The sequence below is a fragment of the Cydia pomonella genome, chromosome 11 (assembly GCF_033807575.1).
Source record: "Cydia pomonella isolate Wapato2018A chromosome 11, ilCydPomo1, whole genome shotgun sequence".
Classification (NCBI taxonomy): domain Eukaryota; kingdom Metazoa; phylum Arthropoda; class Insecta; order Lepidoptera; family Tortricidae; genus Cydia; species Cydia pomonella.
Genome location: NC_084713.1, coordinates 16,643,399 through 16,659,244, shown reverse-complemented (window position 1 = coordinate 16,659,244; position 15,846 = coordinate 16,643,399). Strand labels below are relative to the sequence as shown.

The window sequence follows — 15,846 nt, the reverse complement described above, 5'->3', positions numbered from 1 at the left end:
CCAGCTTTATACCATTAACTTTTGAACTGACTGTTCTCCGGTGTTACCTTCGATTCCAGCCACACGTGCCAGATCGTATCGTACTACTTTATCTTATTAGTGGTTATCTATAACACAAATACAGTATTTAACAACACCGATAACGTTTATTGCCACATGCGCCGGCGGCATGTTTTGCAATTGTCATACTTATAATTGGATTGCGATATCTACGTATTGGATTTAACTTTTGCAATAGGTGCGAGTGTGAGCCTAAATGCAAGTTATTTATAATACTAAGTACTGATATGATATTAAAGGAATCATGCATCTAGTTGTAATAATGAAAAGCTAGAGAGAGTTATAATAAAGGGGCATTTGAGAGTAATAGGAACCTAAACCCTGCTATACGGCCTGATTCGAACTTTAAGGGGCTCCTCGCGGTTTTCATCGATTTTTGACAAATTTTGAGCTTTACTCCTTACACTACAGATAGGATTATAAGACAAATGGCTATCGGTTCTTCAATCTTTTCTTTCCATTCTTGTCTGCCGGATTTTGAAAGAAAGAAATAAATACATTTTTTAATGATTTTTTTTTAAACTTTTTCTAAAAAAACAATTTTTTCACAACTCGATTATTGTGAAGGATCTTACATATACAAAATCTACATATTTGAGTTCGTCTTTGACGTCTCTAAAAACTGGTCAGACATTTTAATTTTAAACTTAATAACACCATAGTTATGGCCAGAAAACCAGTATTTTGGCCTAAAATTGTTCAACTTTGATGCCATATATCTCGAACCCAGGAATTCCTGCTTCGTGGGCAGAGTCACCACATCACTAGGACTGGGCTAGGAGGACGTTAATTTTTTTTAAAGAAGTCAGTGTCAAAAGTTACGTTTGAAGAAACGTCAACTTTTGACACTGACATATCTAATTCATATCGTATCTTTAGCAAATGGAGTCTTAGTAATTCATGGGTCCCGTTTTACCCTTTGGGTACGGAACCCTAAACTGCCTATTTTTTGTGAAGAGAGTTTTAACAAATTGTAGGTTTGAAATGGCCCAATAATGAATTTTTTATACATACTATTTGTGGTTGTTTTGGTTATTTTTAATCGCATAAATTTATAACACCTTTTAGCCTATGGAAAAAATATTTCATAAATAAATATCACAGGTCCGTAATTTATAACATGATATTTTTCAAATAAATCTCTTCAATAAGTTGAATCGTAACAATAGACATAAATAATAATTATAGAGATCCAAACATACTCAAATGAACGACGAGACAAATAAATAAAACATATTTACGATTGTTTTATAAAACACAGTTTCAAAGTTCATTGTCATTGTAGTTATCAACGACCTCTAATTGGTTTAATACAATAAAGATGTGCTTATCAGTATTAAATATGTTTATAACACAAACGTGTAATTATCAAATGTTACAGTGGAGGACGTTCCAAATGTTCCATCCGGGTTTTACTAAGCATTCCTTAAACTTTAAAATGGTTAGGGGTGACCTTATAAAGTCTGTCATTACATCATTATCATCAGCATACATCGGGGTTTTCGGTGTTCTCCAGTGTGTTCATTAGTGTTATTTAAACGTCATAATCTCATAGAAATGTTAATAAATTAATCGTTTAAAATAACAGTTGTACAATTTATAATTTGAACACAAACAATAACGATTTATAATTTGATTGAAGTGGATACATGGGTACATACGTCCGAATGAAATGTACCTCATTTTCCTTTATCATCCTTCATATACAATTCAGAACAAATCCGTGTGCTATTAAGGGGGCAGGTTAATTTTAAATGAGAAGGAGGAATACAGTTAAGGTTTTGCCTTCGTAATGTCGACTACATATTTCCACACCAACAACGAGTATCATGATGACATACAATTCAAAACCCATCTAAACATAAAACTAATTAAAAACTAAACTTAAGCATTAAAACATAATGAAGGTAGAAACATATAATATGTACAGAGACAAGAGTTAATAATATACGCCGCTCTTCAGAAAACAGATGAAAAACCGCATAACCTCGAGCACGAACTTGAATTTGTATCCGCACACCGGATGCCGGATGCTTAACATGTTAAATTAAAATTCGTGAATTTTATACTCTGAAAACTTCAGTTTTCATTAAAAATTTGCGCCAAATTTTTAATAAACTTTCGTTCAGCAATTTACATGAGTATTCACTCAACCCATAGTAAAAATAGCCTACCTGCCTGACCGCCTTTCTTGTATCATAAATGATGGACGAGATTTGAGGACACCAAAAATATATTTAGAAACCAAGTAATAAGAAATGGAAGTCTTAATACAAAATTTTATATTCAGTCACCAATATTCTGTGTCGAAATAGCATGCCGCCCGCCGCAACTTCGTTGAGGCGAAATTCATTCGACAAAAATGTAAATCCTGAGATTTTTCGAAATGTTCCACTTATTCACTACATTCCTCAAGTCTAACCCAAAAAATACTCGGAAAGCAACAGACGTTGCATTACAACCCCGCATAACCATAATAGCCCAAGTCTGTTCAGGTTCGCGAGGAAATGGAAACTTTTTAGTGCAGAGAGGTATTACTTGCATTAAAAGCTTTTGAGGGCACCTTTTAGCCGGGAGCGATCTTTATTTTGCTTCACTCCGACATTATTCACTCTGCGTTTTGCAGTGGCTGAATTTAGGTATTTAAAATGTTCAAATCTGAATATTAGTAAGATCACTTCACTTCCTTTTTAGGGTTCCGTAGTCAACTGGGAACCCTTATTAGTTTCGCCATGTCTGTCTGTCTGTCTGAGACTTTGCTCCGTGATCGTTAGTACTATAAAGATTCATTTGGCATAGATATATAAGTCAATTAATCCGAAAAAGTCGTAAAATAAAAAAATGAGGGTACCTCCCATAAAAAAATCATCATTTTGAAATGTCTTGCTTTATCTCAATGTCAGTGGGTAGGTCTTTCAAAATGAATAAACTCCAACAACAAAAAAATATGTGATGAAAAATATATTAAATGTATATTAACCATAGCTATGTCCCAACGTTCTGCCCCTACTTCTTTCGATTTTTTTATTATTGTAAAAATTAGGAACGAAAATAGATTTCATATAAAAACGCTCCTAACTTCTATAATAATAAAAATTTCAAAAAAATCCAACATAGGGACATAGCTGTGGTTGATATACAACAAATTCTGTCAAAATATTTTCAATAATTTTATATCCAGAGAGAAAAATGAGGACTACGTTTGCATGAAAAGGTGATTTCGGGCGTGTCCTCCACTTTCGTCTTAAGGATTCCAGGTAATCACTAATGCTACGAAGAAAAACAGAAATTGCTGTCAGATGAAGGACCCATATGAGTTTGAGAAAAGCTCTTTGAGCCACTGAAGTTCAAGATTGCTTTGATTTTCTTTGATATTTATGTAAGGTATGTTGGGATAACTGCGGATCTGGGTTAAGTGCAATGCAGAGAATTCAGTTATTTATAAAAGTACGCATATTTTCGATTGAAAGCCACACAGTTTCCAACACCTTTTTCTTGGCTCACATATCACTCTTAGTTGCATACATTTTAAGGAACGGGCTGTTCATAAATTTTAAATATTTAAAGACATAGCTATTTCACGAGTTAGCCCGAGAATCCCAGTTCTCCGGGGTCGTGTATTTTAAAAACCAAGTGAATTTTCCCCGCATATTTAAATATCAATTGTACATATTATTGATTTAACACGTGTTTTATATATCTATCCGTCCTTTCCCGTCACAGGTAAGTGCAGATGCGGACTAAATTGATCAGCACGTAATTTACCCGATTACCTTTGTAAATGAGTAAAGTGCAGGTTGTATGGATTTGCTTCACAGTGGTTCTTAAACACTTTAAAATAAATAAAAATAAATATTATAGGACATTATTACACAAATTGACTAAGTCCCACAGTAAGCTCAATAAGGCTTGTGTTGAGGGTACTTAGACAACGATATACATATATAATATATAAATACTTAAATACATAGAAAACACCCATGACTCAGGAACAAATATCCATGCTCATCACACGAATAAATGCCCTTACCAGGATTTGAACCCGGGACCATCAGCTTCGTAGGCAGGGTCACTACCCACTAGGCCAAACCGGTCGTCAAAAACTTTATTTAATATGATAGATTCTTTTTATTATATTATTCAATGAGCTGATATTAAGTCTCAGACTCAGTCACAAACATACATTAGAGCCACGTTCATAGCCTAACACGTAAACTACGGACGACGTACTAAAGCTTTTTATGTAGGAACTGATTTCTTTGATTTTCGAGAAAATGCTGACATCACAACTTTAACAGAACATGGGCAGATACAAATTCTTATAATACATGCGTCTAAAATGAATAAGGTAGATTTTGAAACATATGTCCGCACTTATCCCGGGAACGTACGCCCTTTCCCCGCAAAAATCTAATTCAAACACTGACTGCAATAAAAGCTATGTATACTTACTGAGTTACTACTAATTAACAAGAATTAACTTTTCGAAAAATCCTTACAAGACTGAAACAAAAACATTAACCGCGAAGGATTGCCGCCAACTTGTCGAGAAATAGTCTGCATTTACTACAACATACCTTATTGATCAAGGCCCGTCTTAATACCAAAAGGACATTTTCCATCATACACGGATGTAAGTATATAAGGAAAGTATTATACTAGAAAATGTCGTTGTAACATTTTTAGGAATACATTTATGTATGTAACTAATTGTAAATTTAAACTACTTAGTAATTTCGGTCATCCACATCACGTAATCTTAGTCTCGGTATTTAATAAGTAAGAAACTAAGATACTTGCATCATACCTTGTGCAATATGCATACAAGCTAACAATAAACATATACTTAAGCTAGTAGGAAATATAAACATGTTTCCTATGCAAAATAATTCCGATATGCATCGTAAAGTTCTAGACTTGTACGAGTATGTAGACTTTGCCCCTAGCCATCTATGCGTACGTCCAATAAATACCTATAGAACAGTATTTACCAACATAAGTCTATTCAAAACGTACTAAGTAATCAATTTTATTTATCGGCCGTATTAAACCATAACACAGGTGACTATCTAAATTGAGTTTTGTTCATCATGTTGTTTTTTGTGCGTTTATTTAGCCAAACTAATTTTACGGTTTAACTTAAGTCACTCCCTCGACATTTTTCATGTTGAATTAATACTTAGACCCTACTTTGTAAATGAATATGTAAACAGATTCATTTGTTTTGCCTTAATATGTAACAATAAATTATTTTACATAAAATAGGTACTTACGCTTAATTGAAATCCCTTTATGCTAAAATTCCTCGCTTGTTGAATCCTAACATTTTCTCCGAACAGCCGGTTTTTCACGCACCCCCTCCTCAGGGTCAATAACAGAGAATTATAACACATTTTAACCAAACTTTTTACACTGATTTTAAATTAAAAAGGTAAGTAAAGCCATAAAGAGTTGTATATGGTTTCTAATTAATAAAAAGCCATTAAATGACCTTTAAGTAATTATATCCTTTGTTTTGTTATTGTTGTCAGTGCACTTCTAGGTTGCTAGTATAATGACTGTGTTACTACACGGACGATAGACCTTATATATATTATATCAACATTACAGCGAGTGACGTGAGCGATAAACTATAGATATACGGGATGTCGCTATTTATATCAAACTAAATGCTGATTCTTCTTCCTCGCGTTGTCCCGGCATTTTGCAACGGCTTATGGGAGCCTGGGTCCGCTTGATAACTAATCCCAAGATTTGGCGTAGGCACTAGTTTTTACGAAATCGACAGCCATCTGACCAACCATCCCAGAGGGTAAACTAGGCCTTGCTAGGATTAGTCCGGTTTCCTCACGATGTTTTCCTTCACCGAAAAGCGACTGGTAAATATCAAATGATATTTCGAACATAAGTTCCGAAAAACTCATTGGTACGAGCCGGGGTTTGAACCCGCGACCTCCGGATTGCAAGTTGCACGCTCTTACCGGTAGGCCACCAGCGCTTCAATCAAACTAAATGCTGATTGAAGGCGAATAATACTGTCGGATATTAGATTTTAGGACCCTAAGTCTGTTCAATGAACCAACCAACAATTTTTAAAGCTAGTATTGTACATTACTCGTTTTACAATTTTAGTTTTCGGGAGGGTTGGATACGCGCATGTAACACCCCTGGAGTTTACAAATGACCGCTTACAGGCCGTATCGTTTGCTTGTTTGCGCCGATGTGGTATTAAAGAAATCTTTTTCTATGTTTAAATTTGCATACTTTATTTTCAATATATACGGGATGTTGCGTTAGTTTAATATTACATATGTATATACATCTTAGACTAATGCTGATTGAAGGCGAATTGTGCTGTCGGTATCTGATTTTAGGTCTCCAAGGCTCTTAAATGAATCAACAAAATAATGTAAATGTATATGTGTCCCTGGTGGTTCACCTATAATCCGCTCGTATAACAAATATTTTAATGTAATAATTTCAATGTAAAAAGAGTAATTTTTTTCTGTGTCTTAAATGCCTAACTATATATTTATGTAAATAAGTACAAAATTTGCATTTGGGATAATGTCCATAGCAGTAACATTTTCTCCAAATGGTTATTACTTTAATTTTAACATCACCGCACTTAAGGAGTGGTCCGAAAAAAAATAGCAGCAAAAGTTTTTCTATGTCTAACTATTTAATTTAAAATAATAATTACTATCTACACCGAGCTTTGTTCTTTTTTCCGGTACTTTGTTCTTTTGAGGTACGGAACCCTAAAAATATACCTGAATTTACCCCTTATAATTAATTCTGAACAAAACGCAGCAATTCCACGTTAGTCGATAAGTTTAATATGCTAAATATTGTTTTACACCTCGAACTACTGCAGTAAGGTTTTCTGAATCAACAGAAATAGTTGAACTGTTGAATGAGAGCAAGCTTTAATTAAGAGTAGATATTTCGGAACAAAAAAAGGTGTAGTACGAGTATCACGTGCTCTAGCGGAAACTCGTCGATAAGATAAATTTGTAAGATTTTAATGTAAATCAAAACAATTATTTTATTCTTAACGTGAGTTCCCTTCATGATTATACAAATTGACTGATCTCACGCACAGTAAGCTCATTAAGGCTTGTGTTGTGGATACTTAGACGGCGATACATATAATATATACATATTTATAAATACTTTAATACATAGAAAACACTCATGACTCTGTAACAAATATCCGTTCTCATCACAGGAATAAAGACAGGTCGTCAAAAGCAATAAATGGAATATCTTTTATGTTTGCAACGTAAAGCTATCAATGCCTAGATCGGCAATGGCGACCCTGGCTAATTTCGAGCTTGGATTCTGATATGACAAGCCTTCTTGTGGCTTTCATCAAACTGTTGTTTTAATAATCTTATACACATATTAGGTACCTGCTACTTTTTTCAGGACCACTCTTTACGTACGAGTAGACATGTAAATTTAAAAGTCTAAAATTATTTGTTAAAAATGTATTTCTTTTCCAAAGATAAGATATTTCATCTCTACGACTCACAGTTACTTCACGGAGAAACTTATTGTACGGTCAGCTGCAGAGTTCCCATTATAATATGATTTTTTTTTAAATCTTAACAACGAATATTTTTAACAAGCTAATCATAAATCATGCTGTGTTTTATTACACGTCATCCGTTACTATTTATAGAAAATGTCGAGTGGAAAATGTTAATAAGTGAGTAGGTACGTCCGCATTATTTATCGTTATGTACGATTATATAGCAGTTTAAAATAATGCTACATTCACAAGTATTCACTTCATCAGGCAAGTATTCAATTCTTAGTATTCACTTCATGCAAGTATTCACTTGTTAATACCAAACATAACTTTTTCTTCTGCTTCTAAATAATTTGTGTAGGTATAGTTGAATGATAGAAAACGTCTTAAGGGAATTATTAATTATGTAGGTAAGTAGGTACAGTCAGCAGCATTTATTTCTTATTTAACACAACATTTATATTTAATAGATTAAAGGTGTGTACGGGACATTTTGCACACGTTACCCGTTTAACTTCTTCAGATTTTTTTATTGCTTATATATATATAAACCTTTAGAATTTTAGAATTACTAATCCATTGGTCTAATATCTACCCAAATTCTTCTTCTTTATCGTTGTAACCACCCAAATATATTTGTGTGAAAATCCGGCCCTGTTTTTTACCTGCTCCTCGAGAAACATAACATTGCTTCCTTGGCGCTCTAGCCGTGCGCTCGCATTACCAGTGCAAGCGAGGTCTTCGAATACGTATCTTTGTTTCGGATCGCAGTGTCACAAGTTAAGCTGGTTTGAGAGCGTTAAGCGCCTACCTTAGACGCACCAATAGAGATCAGACAGCTATTCTGTTAGAATTCTGTATTAGTTCATAATGAATCTTATTCCGTGCTCAATAGAGTAGTAATTCAATAAACGCTACCTATGCGGCTTGACCATTTTTTCATAGTGGCACGCGCCTTTGCGGTTTTTAAACAATAGATAAGACGATAATCCATAGAAGCTCACGGAGAAAAATAGAAACTATACCCAAATTACCAAGGCATTAAATATAAGTATGTTACTTACGTGAGGATGCTGAAGTGCATTAAGTAGTGAAACACCGAATCGGAGCGGCTGAGAACAAAAACACCAAAAAAATATTTCCAATTTTAGTTTAAGCCACAATGATATTGGTAATAAGCATTAGCTAGGTATCTCTTCTCATCTGTGCCTAATTCCCGCCGTACATTGACCGAGTTGCCCGCCGGATAGATCTGACGGTAATCCCTACGTCTGTATGTATATCCCTAGCTATTTTTGGGTATTGATAATACAATTTTAACTCCACTCCACACGGGTCTTGATAGAGTACGCAATTACAAAAACTTTTTTTTATTAACTGCGCAAATTTTGGACTTAACTGGTGACCGGCAGAGAGTTGGCATCCTCGCACAACGTATCAACATTGCGATACAACGTGGAAATACCGCCAGCATCCTTGGTACTGTAATGAGGGAACGCCTATTCACTCGTCGTAGTTTTAAGACTTTATATTTTTTTATATCAATCAGCTAGATCACAAATACGTAAGTACGTACGTGTGTACGTGTGTTGTGTTCCTGCCGGTGAGTAAGGTTGCCAGAGCTCAACGAGGGGAGAGAGGGTTTTAGGGCTGGCAACGCGCATGTGACTCTTCTGAAGTTGCAGGCGTACATAGGCTACGGAGACTGCTTACCATCAAGCGGGCCATATGATGGTTTGCCACCGACGTAGTATAAAAAAAAATATCGACTACTTTTAATGACTGCCAGCAACGGAATGCCCGCCTGCTGATTTTTATTCCTCAAGCAGGGCGATAGTTCTGAATTCATATATATAATTGTTGCCAGTTACCTACCAAAAGAAGGTTTCAAACCTTCACAGTACAATGCCTCAAGGGCCTATTTCAGGTTTAAGCTAGTTATTTATAGTAATACCTCTGTATATGTATATCTATTATGTTCATATTGCGCAAAAGTGACTTGTATATTAAAAATCAATACCTTGTCGACATTCATTTCCTATTTTTCCTCGAAATTAATAATACTCAGATGAAAGGTGTACCCTGATGATGAAAGTAACAAACTACACTGTTGGGAAGTGGAGTCATTGGTTATCGCTATGCTGATATAAATATCGATAATAACCGTGAACAAATGAACAATAAAACAGGACTCTTCATTGAGACAAACACAGTCGGAACCAGTTTATTAAATTGCAATGATGATGTTTGTTTAAGTGTTTTTTACTCTCAGTTAAATAAGTATGGAATGCCCTTCTTTTAACCTACTTTAAAATTTCAGGAGAGGTGATTCTCAAATTTTCGTGGAGATATTTTTTATGCATGTTCGTGGAGTCATCGTAGATAGCTGGACAGATTTTTTTCTTTTACTTTTTTTCTTTTTTTTCAGGTGTTGAAGATGCGATCGTATTTAAAACGGTTAAATATTATCTATAGACGCAGTTATAGTAACTCATCTATTTGTACTCAGAAATCATCATTTGTTAAATGGAACTACCAAAGGAGACTATAAAATTATATAAAGTGATCAGTTTTTGTTTAAAGTTTAAAAAAATTCAAAGGGAATAGGCTTCTAAAACACATCTAAATTAAGACTGATAGAGGGATATGACGAAACCATATGGTTCTGTTTTTGACATTTTGATTACGGACCCTAAGAAAATAAAAAGCTTTATTTATTACTCAGAGTCCACTGTGTCCCACTGCTGGGCAAAGGCCTCCCCCTCTTTTTCCATTCGTTTCATTTTAGTGCTATATCTGGCCAGCCTCTCAAAAAGGAGTCCAAGTTATCCAGCCATCGCCGACGAGGTCTACCTGCTCCTCGGTTAGACGCGTGGGGCTCCCACTAAGTATTAAAAAAGCTTGTATTAAATAAAAGCTATCACTTGGTTGTTATTAAGGTCGATTATCAATTTAAGTTAATAAACAGCTGTGTAGTACCTATCTCCTGGCACAGAGGATTATGTTGTTACCCAATACCTCTTCGTCTTCAGCTAGCACTCATAGATTCCAGAATTCATGTGGAAATGACTTACCTACTTTAAGTTGGCCTTCTCGAAATGCACTCGGGAAAACATAGTCTTAAAATAAAAGTCGACCACATTTCCGCTCGGAGGAAGCCTGGAAATGAATGTAGAAATCTGACTTATCTTGAATGTCTACCTACCGTTCAATTACATGCACACTTGTCTTTTTTCCCCAAGGGACACCCCTCTTAAAGTGCGCTTTCACTATAGGTAACCTCTGAATCAATCTGTATCTATGCTAATGTATTTAAGTACTTATCTATATGTATGTAGTCTATTTTGTAAGCTGATACTTAGTAGTAGATTGTGACCCCCCCCCCCCCCCTAACTTTTGAACCAGGCGAGAAAAATTATTTACACAGAATTCTAGATAACAAAGCTTAATAATTACTTTCTACGAAAATTATTTTGAATTTTATCAGTCTTATTAAAATGATGTAAGTGCCGCGAATATATGTTATTTTGCTTGTACAGCTTGAAGGTCCGGAACTCGCCATTATGCCTGGTCCGACACGCACTTGGCCGGTTTATGTGACGCGACGTGTGAACTGACACAAATGAAGACTTTGTACGCAAATACATTGCCGCTCGAAATAAATACAAAAATTACGTCTCGTGTCAATATGTCATCAAAAATCATAGTGAGATTTCATAAAAAATAAAAGTATCTACTTTTATTCTTTTACTAGATTTCCATTTGACAAGCTACATTCTACAACTTTATTTCATTTCGTTCAAGGAACTTTTACAAAAGTTGTGGAACGCTGTGGAACGCAGTATGTCGAAATATCAATGCAGTTGGCATTGGAGTGAAATATTTCCTCGACCGCATAAATTTTTCTGTCAACTTCGAAGTTCTGAATCTAAGAGTCGTTTTAATAAAGATTCAAATATTAAGTAAATCTAGCTAGGTTAATCTTCTATTCAAATCACGAGTCGCGTGAAATACGCATCTTTTTCGCACAGTAAATACTAATCAGAAAGTCGGTAGTGTTCTCACTCAAGAATCGATACCCGCGACAGTTTGATAATTCGTTTTTGTTTTAACTCATTATTTTGGCTCAGTGATCCAAAAAGAATCTTGGCCTCCGAAACGAGAGCGTATATACGTGCCACCTGTCCTGATCCTGTGCATCTTCCTGCCAGTTACTGAAGCGGAACTGAACCAGCTCCGTCTTCCCAGCGATTACCTGGGCCTACCCACCGTTTTTTGGTTTGTGAGCGTTTTTGTTTAAAAAAATAAAAAAAGCAATTACCTACTATAGTTTAAATTGACCTATTGTATTCGCCCCGGAGGTGTATTCTGATAGAAATAACCGCTTATGAATTCGATCTGGATTTTATTATGATTTCATTTAACCAGAAACGTCACTTTTGACACTGACAGATCATATCCATAACAAATCCAAATCAAATTCATAACCTGTTATTGAAATCAGAATATCCTTCTTTAGATGGTTTTAATAAAAGACGGAAGTAATCTTGAAGAAACACTCAGTTTATTGGTTCAATCAGCATCTTATCAACTACTCGAGCCTCGAGCAAGGTTACGACAGTAGGTATGTTTTGTTTACATAAAGTATTATATATTGAGTTATAATAGGGTTGTTTCCAATTTTTTGAAACGCTCGTATTACGTTCTATATTAACTAAAAGTTGCCCTAAAATTCAACTTTATACTAAAAACGGCTTTAAATATGTTAAATGAACAAAATATATTTTGACGGATGCTTTCGCGCCCAAAACACTCTTTGAAAATTGAGTGACCTCACAGTTTACGGTTTGACACATAACTACATACACACGTAGAAGATACGAGCTGTCAAACGACATTTGTCATATGTTGTCTATCGCCTAACTATCAACAGTGTCAATCCGCGAGTTGTGACGTCATCAAAATCTTCAAAGACGTTTCGAGTTTGGTCACGTGACGTGTGCCAAAAGATATTTTAAATTCAATATTTACAAAAATATGGTCATTACAGATCCCCTAAAAGTAGTTTAACATGTTCTTATAATCCAAAAGAATTTATTGGGATACAATTCTGCCCTAAGATTTGTAGGTGGAAACAACCCTATTAGACCGATAAAGTAATAGGGAGTATTACCGCAATGTTCTGCCGCCAGAATGCAGCACTAGCACCTTTCGTAAACCATAGAGTAACTTATACATACTGTGCCTTAATCTGTTGTTTGACGAGTTTTTACAGATAATAAAATACGACATTGATGCATCAAGGCGGTTTGTTAACAAAGTGCCTACCGGGAAACGCGAATTGGAAATATAGTTATATGCCTCTTCATCGCTCGAATAGGCTCGATAACGAAAATTCGATTTTCTTGTTTCGCGGTAGACCCTCAGATCGTGATGGATTGTGGAAGTGGCGCCCGCTACGCAGTTATTTTTCGCTGGGTAGTAGGTATAAGTACCTATACTAGCCATTTATTTCATAAAACTAAGCGAGATAGCACAAAGTATAATAAATATAATTTTTGATAAGTCATTCGAATGATACCTAATCACTTTAGAAAAATACCTGATATTTTCTCATGTCCAAATAGTGCATTTAAAAATTAAACTATATTTGTTTTCACGAATATATAGTATTATTATGATCGTAAGTAAAAAATATTATGTCAAAATATATTTCCAATTATTTATTTTGGCTTGTAATTCTCCCCACAAATTTATAGTGTAATTTTTTGCATGGCATTACCAGGAAACGACAGAATTCCACGGAACTAAAAAACGAGAGTCCAGCGATATAATCCTGTGATAAAAACTCTTTCAGTGCCTATATGAGACAACCTCACCATTACTTTACTCTTTGCAACCTCACTGATAAAACAAATGTCAATAAGGTTCCGGAATAACTGACGTTTTAATGACATATGTTATCTGTTATAAACTTCACATAAAGCAAACAAACAAACATATGATTTTGGAATAAATACTATTAAATTTCTCGTTTTATGGTCATTCTGAGACATCTCTCAGAATGCCTGATCCCTGTCCAGGATGTCAACCAACCAAAGAAACTGAACGATATCAAAGACAACTATCAAAGGAAGAAAAAAAAATGCGAAAGGGAAAACGAAAAGGCATTGAACAAATATGAAAAACAATTAGCAAAATTCGAAAGAGAACGGCAGAAAAAATTGAACCAACTAGAAAAGGTGTATATATCGAAGCTAGAAGATGAGTTAGTTGGTACAGGCGACTTGTCTGGTAACCCAAGCTTGGTGGGTGCACCTCCCGGAGATTCAGGGGATCCATTTTACCCTTGTTGTTGTAGTGGTTTTGAAAATACGTACAAAAGCAATGATCCCATTCTCGACAGGCGACAAGATACGTCGAATATCATAAGTATATTTGTGAAACCTGAACAACTGGGGCTTGATGTCAAAAGAAAACCATGGTAGGTTAACGAAATTCAACTCAATAGGTGAAGCTGAACGCAGTAGTACCTAAGTAGCATAGATAATTAATTAAGTCCACATCGGAGTTTCATATCTAACTTTGCACTACCCATACCACCGACGGAATACGGAGGTGTTTCTGAAGAGCGCAAGATTGCCTTACGCCTGTGATCATGTAATTGTTGTGAACCTTACTACTCTTTTTAATTTTACACCATAATACTCTTCAGAAGTATGTTATCCCCTAGATTTGCAGTCCTGCTCATAAATGTTGACGTAAATTAAATTATCTTCTTGAAAGTAACTCATCTGTCAATAACTCAAAACAGTTGACTGAGCACAGCTTCACAAAACTTGTATTCTTTTGATTTCAGTGAATGTGGCACCAAATCATGCTCACTTCGGAAGCAACTCACTCAGGTTTGCTACCGTTACTGTTGCTACTTACTAACTGTGTGTGCAGTCATACTTGTTGCTGCCACCATATTCATTTTATTTTTTAAATAAACGTATATGTTAATACACACATGCATTTTATTGAATTACTAATTGTCTTTCTCGCAGGCTCTACATCAAGATAGAGTCTGTGCAGAAAAAGAAGAGTCGTAGAATGTATGGGTTCCCTTACATTCCACCACTCTTCCCTTTCCGCACAGACTCTAAAAAAAGTTATAAAATATTAGCAATGACAAAGTTTGGTAAATGTCAAAATTATTTTAAAATATGACGCTTATAATAAGTTCCCTCAGTTTGTTCTGTTCAAATCAGGGAAAGTTAGCTTATGGCTCAGTTTCATTGGTCGATAGCGCCCGTATGCGGAGTGCGGGAGATTTCCATAAAGCATGCCATAGGGCCCGCATTCGGGGAATTGTTTTCATTGGTCGATAGTGCCCGTATGCGGGGTGCGGGAGATTTCCAAAACGCATGCCATTATGAGTGACCCGCATGCTTTATATCGACCGAGTTATCAACCAATGAAACTGAGCCAGTAGACAGACTTTATTACCTAACTGTTACCAGTGTTACCCAATTATATATTATCAAAGAGAATTGATTGTAATAGAGAGGTAAAGTATAAGTAAAAAACGTGTCCATATGCCCGTGCCTGAATTGTTAAACCTTTTGACAATCAGAGTTACCGCAAAATATACGCAAAATGTATAGAGCTGTACAGCGCCATCTCTTTTACCTGTCAAATTTGAAGCACGAAATTGTCTTAGATTATACGCATCTTACTCAATCAATGTATCTTTGATATTATTAATGCAGACTCGTCGTTAATAAACTTAAAGGGGTCCAATCATGGTACGATTAATCGCTTCGATCAGTCTTACTAACATCGTGACGATCGGTCACTTCGAAAATGCCAGTCAACATAATAAGTGGTCGTTACGATCGATGCGCGATCAAGGATGCAGCGTGTGCGGCGCCTGCGTCAAGAATGTGACAAAAAGCAAATCGTTGGTCGCAAAGAGCCGTACAAAGTGAATTCATCGCTACATCGCTATGATTGCACGGATTTTTGTTGCGATTTCCTATATCGTCTTCGATTAAGTAAATCGTTAACGATATTAACATACCTTATGAATCCGTCGTTTCGATCCGTCTGTAACGACGGATTGTAAAGATGAATTGTACCATGAGTGAACCCCTTTATACTTTAATTATTTGTTACTGTAGTATTGGAATAAGTTTTGATTTCCAACGTCCGTACAGGAACTATTAAGACATCTTGAATTGTACAAGGTTATTTTTGATTTTGTT

At 35.4% G+C, this 15,846-nt stretch overlaps 2 protein-coding genes across 2 annotated transcripts in view; one reads left to right on the top strand and one right to left on the bottom strand.

The window, feature by feature from the left end:
• The window catches only part of LOC133523005 (delta-1-pyrroline-5-carboxylate synthase), a 56,364-nt gene extending 50,733 nt beyond the window's left edge, over positions 1 to 5,631 (bottom strand). The window contains exon 1 of the mRNA XM_061858502.1: positions 5,334 to 5,631. Coding sequence (XP_061714486.1) covers positions 5,334 to 5,453 — 120 coding nt within the window. The 5' untranslated portion in view covers positions 5,454 to 5,631. The remainder of the gene's footprint in view (positions 1 to 5,333) is intronic.
• A 7,651-nt stretch (positions 5,632 to 13,282) lies between these two features.
• LOC133523004 (uncharacterized) lies at positions 13,283 to 14,606 on the top strand. The gene is made up of 2 exons (XM_061858501.1): positions 13,283 to 14,081; positions 14,457 to 14,606. Exons 1-2 carry the CDS (start codon positions 13,636 to 13,638, stop codon positions 14,587 to 14,589), a joined length of 579 nt encoding a protein of 192 aa, XP_061714485.1. The 5' UTR covers positions 13,283 to 13,635; the 3' UTR covers positions 14,590 to 14,606.
• The last annotated feature ends 1,240 nt before the right edge of the window (positions 14,607 to 15,846 follow it).